Below are 7,214 nucleotides of genomic sequence, written 5' to 3' on the forward strand. Positions count from 1 at the left end.
AGAATAAGTCATGATGTTTCTTGTGTTTGTCATGTTAGTATCTCAGTGCTTGTCAATCACCAGTCAACAGTGTCACCACTGTGAACAACATCCTGCGACTGTTTGAGCCAAAACCTTCGAGAAGTCCCTGCAGCTGCTTCAAAACTCATCACTGAGCTCGATCTCTCTTTTAACACGCTGGAGACAACAATGAAAGATGACTTTCTTTCATATGCTGCTTTGAGGGCTTTGCTGATGAAGTTCAGCCAAAACAGGAAACATGCAGCAGGAGACAGTAACTTGTTAAAATGTTATAAAAGGTACAATTAAAGATTTTCACCCTACAGGGTTGTCAATGATCCAAGGATAAATGTCTAATTTGGTCAAAAGTTTATAAGCCATTTCTGGAGAGACTGCAGTGGAAATGTTGTCACTTTTGGACTTTGCTACCTGCAGCTAAACATTTGCAGCTAAATCATTTATTTAAAAGCAGAAGCTGCAACTGATCGAGTGAATGTTTGTCTGAAAACTTAAACTGAACTCCAAGCGTACCATTGCTCCAGCTTACCATCTTTACCTGAGTGAATCAGTTTGTTGAACAATCTAAATGATTCAGAAACTTCTGTGACATCAACTTAACTAAGGCTCATTACAAATTTCACAAAACACTGCTGAATACTTTTAATATTTTTTTTATTAGTTATTTTTGTTTTGTTGTTATTTTGATTTTAATAAAACAAAATAACATAAAGAATCAAATTGTTTCTTTGTTTTTTTAAATTTAATTTATTTTACAAATAAATTAATAATAATATTAATAATAATAACAACAAATTAGTGCTGTCAGCGTAAACGTCATTAGTTAAAATGACGTTAACGCTGACAGCACTAATTTGTTGTTCCAGAGAGCAAGCCAAACACTGGTCTAGAAAAGGACGATCTCTAGTAGTGCTGCACTACTAGTAGATTTTGTTTTAACCTCCTAGGACCTGGTGTCCACATATGTGGACATAACATTTATGAGACCAAAATACAAAATTTTGCTCTTCAAAAACCTGATATCCACTTATGAGGGAGGACATTACACTGCCCCTGTTCAATCGAACTTTAAAATGAATGTCCTCATATGTGGATCTCATTTTTTTGAGAAACAAAAAAAAGATAGTCCGAATCTGATGTCTTTGTTTTCACATTCATCAGGTCCCAATCAACCCAAATGGCACAGAGAAATTAAAAATGCATGCCATGAAAGAGTTCAGGTCTTAGGATGTTAAAAATGTCCCTGCTGATGAGACCAGTGAATGTGGGGCGACAGTGGCAAGAAAAAACTCCCTCCTGGAGGAAGAAATCTTGGGAGGACCAGGCTCTCTGGGAGGACCCTCCCTCCTGAGGGCAATACTTACCAGTACTTGTCCTCCAGTGTGCGATGGTGGGCTGGGACGAGTGTTGTTTCTTCTCAGCATGATGATGACCTTCCTTCCATTTCCTGTTTCAGAACTGAGAATGAAGACAAAACTGGTTAACAAGGTAACAGGACATTTAAAAATTCTCTCACTTCAGGATGAGATGCTGTGTCTTCTTACGTTTCTCTTGTAAAACAGCATGTAGGCCGAGTGCTGCTGTTCCTCACAAGCTGCCGATCCGGTTGTGTGGAGCACCTGTGCGTCATTATAGGTGAGCCAGCGATCTGATGTAGAGTGCTGACTCTCCTCAGGATGGACAGAACTACAGATGTAGTGTCCTGAAATCACATTAAGACAAATGAATCCAACTTCTGGAAGTCAGCTGATTCAAGCAAACAGTGATTTTGACTTAGTGCGTCTTAGAACATCAAAAGCTTTTGTGTGTGAGTCCTTCACTGAAAAGTAGAAAGTTTTCATTTTCTGTTTGTAACAAGTCTGTTGTTTTACCTGACTCTGTGCCTCCATAATGATTGATGATGCTGACAAGACTATAACAGCCACCACCCTGAGAAGGAACAAATCCAAAGAGTGTTAGTTTCACAAAGTCTCACATCAGAGCCATAATTAAGCTGATTTGCTGAGGCTACGTCCACACTAATGCGTTTTCGTTTGAAAACACATCGTTTTCTCTCCGCTTTGACCTCCCGTCCACACTGAGATGGCGTTTTCCTCAAGGAAAAACACAGCATCTTGAAAACGCTCTCGAAAACGCACACATTTCAAAACGGAGTTGTCCCGTCGCAGTGTGGACACTCGAAAACGCAGACTTTCTAAAACGATGACGCATTTTAGTCATGTGATGCAGTCATGTGAGCAATTAAACAAAGATAGCCGAGTGCATTATACAGCGGTTGTTTTGATTGCTCTCAACTTTGACAGCCCTAAAAAAGATTAATATCAGTTTGTACATGCTCCGGATAGCTTTTCTTCAAATTCTGTAATCCTCACTCACTTTTGCGCATGCGCAGGACTGGAACGTAAGCGTTTTCGGCCGTTTCAATGCAGACGCACAACTATTTGAAAATGACTGAAAACACTAGTGTGGACACGGAGTTTTCAAATCTATCAGGGCTAGTGTGGACGTAGCCTGAGACGTTCTGCAGTCTGTTTTTACCTGATTGGATGGCACCACCAAGTCCCTCTGCAGCCTGACGGGGTCATCCACCTTCTTAATGTTGTAGGTTTGTGTAAAGCCAAACCTCTTCAGATGCAAGATCAGGACTCTGGCAGAAAAGAAAAAAAAAAAACACAAACAAGGTAGAAAATAAGAAGAATGAGTGTCAAACACAAACAGAAGATGGGAGAAAACGACTGCTCAAGTATTGTCTCGAAAAACTCTGATATTTGATGCGCCACAGTTTGGAAACCTGGTCAGTCGATCAATTCTGATGTGACCTTACTCACCTTGGCAGTGTATCAAAAGACGACTTCAGTTCTGAGGCCGTCCCTCCACAATCACAGCGAAATTCTATTTCTTGTTCCTGAACAACAGCACAGAGAAAACAGGCTTTATGGTAGAAAGAAATCTCAACATATGCACACACACATACGCACAAACACTAACAAAAAAGGTGTGTTAAGATCGCTGACACTACAACTCTATTGGAATTTGTGATCTTACCTTCAAGTATGTCTCTAACATGTTTATAATAGACCCCTCTGGAACAAGGTCAAGAGACAAGCTGGTGAAGTCCTCGTGCTGTGATGATTGGTGACCACAGCTACACATTTCAGGAGTAACGTAGTTAAAGTAAAGATCAGGTAGGTGGAAAAGAGGTATATGAAAATATTGCAACCAGCTCTGCGTTTCTGAAAGACAGGCTTACCTCTTGCATGTCCTCATGTTTTCCATTTTAAAAATGTGATGCTCTTCTACTGGGCAGGTATAACTTTGGCCCAGGAGAGCTGCGTTCCTCTCCAGGTGAGGTGCGAGCCTTTTGACCTCATTGAGGAACAATGTTAGGAATTCATGAGCGTCCTGAAAGAAAAGCAGAGAGATTTAAAACAGTACATCAAAATCAGAAGGTAAAGCAAAAAAACAAAATGTCCAAATAGCTGACGCACTTTCTGTGCACTGCCGGTGTATTCAGGAGCTTGACTGCTGAATGCCTTCTTAAAAGCTCTTAGGTGGTGATCTTTAAGGCCATAATCTGTTGACTCATGACAGTCCCTGACATCAATGAGCCTTCTGTAGAAAGGAAAGGGTAAACAGACATTTCTGCTGTTAGATCTCTTTGTTCTTCAGGTTTTTGAAGAAAGTAGAAGGTTGACGTAGCGCACCTTAAGAGCTGAGCTTCTGGATCTGTGCTCCACAAAACCTCCTGACGCCTGATGTCTCTTATGAACTCCTCAATGTTGAGGAGGCTCTGCAGGCAGGAGTTCATGTAGCAGGTGTTTCCGATGTTTGGAAACCTGACACACACGCACAACGTTTACAGTATCAGTGTAAAAGAATTCATTTTCTCCACTTTGACAAAGTGAGCTTTGGTCTTTGTGCACCACGTGTACTCACCCGAAGCAGTCTATAGTCCCAGTTTGACTTTCTATTATTTCTCCACCGCATGCTACACTGCTCCAAAAAGGTAAAAACACAAACACAAAATTAGGAAAGATGTCAGGATGCTGAGCAGTGTATGTGCATGGATGCATGAGCTTTGAAGTTGAAACATTTTGGAGGACGTCTTTCTCTTACCTGTTAAACACATGCTCCCATCCACTCTCTTGGTCCAGAAGCTCCATAATCCAAGTGTCCCAACTCAGGTCTGCTGGGATCGTTTCCGTGGTGCTTCTTACCTGATATAAATATATAGGACATAGCTGTGTGCCTCATTGCTCTTAATTGCTCTCATTTAACTGTGATGAGTAAATGCTTGATGACAGTGACTCTTTCCATAAAACATACCTTCCCGGATTTAAAAAGAGTCTTCACAGTGTTGCTCTCTGCCTCTGCATCGCTGTCAGTTTGCTGCAGAGGACGAACAAACATAAGTTTATTAAAAAGTACATTTTAAAGAGAATGTGTATTTCATATGTTTTGTGTAAAAGCAAACCGAGGAACAGCAGAAGATGTGTCTCCATTTTCTCTTCTTTTGGCCATTTTCAGGGTTAGCTGGTGTGGCAGCAACAGAAGCATCCGGGATGCTGATGAGGACAAAAGTGTAAATGTTGTGGAAATTTATAAGAAGGAGTACATTTTGCTAATATAGATTGCTAATAAAAGTGAATAACTGTAATGGAATACCAACATGAACAAAATCATGTATTTTATACATTTACACTCTACATTTTCAAACGCTAATCTCTGCATCCATATAAATAATAGACAAGACTAGAAGGAGTAAAAAAGATGTAAATACACAAGGTGGAAGAAAAATGCCAATAAAAGGGAAATAAAAGAGCTCCAACTCAACCACTGCTATAAATATCTCCAGCAGCATTAAAGACTGGCGCATTTCTTTACCTCTGATGAGACGTAGAAGGAATTTCCTTCTCTGCCACGTTTTGTTTGTGTAATTTCTGTTTAGAAACAAGAAAAGCAACATCAGTAATGGCATAAAACAAACATACCAAGTGGGTCTCTCCATGAAAAGTGTCCAGTTAGAGAATTTGGTATTATTTCATATTATTTATCACTTTAGTGAGCTGTCAGCTCATGAAGCAGATATAGGAATATCTTTAAATAAAATAAAAACAATTTATTCATGCCTTAAATTGAGTTTTAAAGTTTGTCCTATGAAATACAAAATCCTTCATTTGGTTCTGATCAAAATTCAGTTTTTACAGAAATCATCCATGAAGCTTCAAAAATGCTTATTCACCATAAAAAATATTTAGAGAAACATCCTGCAAGTCTCTTCGAACTTACCTTTCTGTGAAAAAAAAACGTTTAAACATCTTTGAACTTAATTTGAGGACATGGCTGTGTGCTAAATTGCTCTTAATTCTTCTCATTTAACTGTGATGAGTAAATGCTTGATGACAGTGACTCTTTCCATAAAACATACCTTCCAGAATTTAAAAAGAAACCAGCGACACTTTTTTTGTGTCTTCACAGTGTTGCTCTCTGCCTCTGCATCGCTGTCAGTTTGCTGCAGAGGACGAACAAACATACGTTTATTAAAAAAGTAAAGTCACTTTAAATTAACAAGTGCAATTTAAAGAGAATGTGCATTTCATATGTTTTGTGTAAAAGCAAACCGAGGAACAGCAGAGGTGTCTCCATTTTCTCTTCTTCTTTTGACCATTTTCAGTAACAGGAGCATCCGGGATGCTGATGAGGACAAAAGTGTAAATGTTATTTTTCAAAGTGCAAATTTTTAACAAGGAGTACATGCTGGAGATTGCAGATAAAAATTAATAACTGTAATGGAACAAAATCATGTATTTTGTACATTTACACTCTACATTTTCAAACGCTAATCTCTGAATCAATATAAATTATAGACAAGACTAGAAGGAGTAAAAAAGATGTAAATACACAAGGTGGAAGAAAAATGCCAATAAAAGGGAAATAAAAGAGCTCCAACTCAACCACTGCTATAAATATCTCCAGCAGCATTAAAGACTGGCGCATTTCTTTACCTCTGATGAGACGTAGAAGGAATTTCCTTCTCTGCCACGTTTTGTTTGTGTGATTTCTGTTTAGAAACAAGAAAACCAACATCAGTAATGGCATAAAACAAAGTATATGGTATGAAAATACAAAATCCTTCATTTGGATTCAAAATTCAGTTTTTACAGAAATCATCCAAGAAGCTTCCTTAAAAGTTTCAAAAATGCTTGTTTACCATAAGAAAATTTTCATAGAAATGTGCTGCGAGTCTCTTCAAACTTACCTTTCTGTGAAAAAGAAGTTTAAACATCTTTGGACTTGATGTGATCGCAGCCAAAATCTCCTCAGCTTTGCAAAAGTTCAACTGAAAACAAGCAGTCAAAGGTTGTATATTTATAAACTTTCAGCATAGAACGTTCATACCCTGAACAGCAAACATCATCATTATGATGTATGGGGCAAATTTGCATATTTTGGAATGTATGCTCATTTGAACTGTATGGTGCTCGTCTCCAAGCAACTGCTACACAAAACAGGTCAAGTCAAGTGGCTTTTATTGTCATTTTAACCACGTGCAGAGGTGCTGTACAGAGTGAAACGAGACAGCGTTCCTCCGAGACCCTGGTGCTATATATGACATATACGGACAAACCCAGGACTACATAAAGTGCAGTGTGCATAAATTGCAAAAATAAACAAGACAAAACAGTGCAAAACGTGACAGAACAGGACGAAACAGACACAAGACAATGGAAATGTGCAAAATGCTGAGTATTGTGCAAAAGTAACTTGGTGTCTGTATGTATGTGTATGAGTGTGAGATACTGCAGATAAGTGCTTGGTAGTGACATGTGTGAAGGTGTGCGTGTGCCAGTGCAGTCACTGAGTGTTCAGGGGTCTGACGGCTTGTGGGAAGAAACTTTTCCGTAGTTTGGTAGCGAGGGCCCGGATGTTGTGGGACCTCTTTCCAGAAGGCAGCAGGGTGAAGAGTGTGTTTGAAGGCTGTGTGGGGTCCTCCAGCAAGCGGGTGTTATAAGGAGGGGAGAGGGGCTCCAATGACCTTCTTAGCTGCTCTCACAATCCGTTGTAGGGTACTGCGATCCAATACGCTGCAGTTACCATACCAGACAGTGATGCAGCTACTTAGGATGCTCTCATTAGTCCCACTGTAAAAGGTGGTGAGAATGGATGGTGGGAGATGGGCTTTCCTCAGCTTCTGC

At 39.5% G+C, this 7,214-nt stretch overlaps 1 protein-coding gene across 1 annotated transcript; it reads right to left on the bottom strand.

Annotated features, from left to right (window-relative positions):
- Positions 1–1,470: 1,470 nt before the first annotated feature.
- LOC146630755 (ubiquitin carboxyl-terminal hydrolase 12-like) lies at positions 1,471–6,304 on the bottom strand. The gene is made up of 18 exons (XM_085356607.1): positions 6,278–6,304; positions 6,024–6,079; positions 5,640–5,712; positions 5,447–5,530; positions 4,903–4,958; positions 4,493–4,583; positions 4,345–4,407; positions 4,135–4,235; positions 3,955–4,011; positions 3,723–3,854; positions 3,507–3,630; positions 3,269–3,420; positions 3,064–3,163; positions 2,847–2,923; positions 2,557–2,665; positions 1,890–1,947; positions 1,563–1,720; positions 1,471–1,476 (listed from the first exon to the last, which is right to left on the bottom strand). The coding sequence occupies exons 1-18, from the start codon at positions 6,302–6,304 to the stop codon at positions 1,471–1,473; spliced, it is 1,524 nt and encodes a 507-aa protein (XP_085212733.1).
- Between the last annotated feature and the right edge of the window lie 910 nt (positions 6,305–7,214).

This window comes from Diplotaxodon limnothrissa, linkage group LG6 (genome assembly GCF_057381915.1).
Source record: "Diplotaxodon limnothrissa isolate DT_005_m linkage group LG6, D_limnothrissa_male_GT1.1, whole genome shotgun sequence".
Lineage (NCBI taxonomy): Eukaryota > Metazoa > Chordata > Actinopteri > Cichliformes > Cichlidae > Diplotaxodon > Diplotaxodon limnothrissa.

Excerpts from the sequence above, each read along its gene's own strand:
- LOC146630755 (XM_085356607.1), bottom strand. The coding sequence starts at position 6,304 with ATGTTTAAACTTCTTTTTCACAGAAAG. Across the intron at positions 5,713-6,023 it reads CCTTCTACGTCTCATCAGAG|CATCCCGGATGCTCCTGTTA; the intron begins GTAAAGAAATGC and ends TGTCCTCATCAG. Across the intron at positions 2,666-2,846 it reads TCTTTTGATACACTGCCAAG|AGTCCTGATCTTGCATCTGA; the intron begins GTGAGTAAGGTC and ends CTTTTCTGCCAG.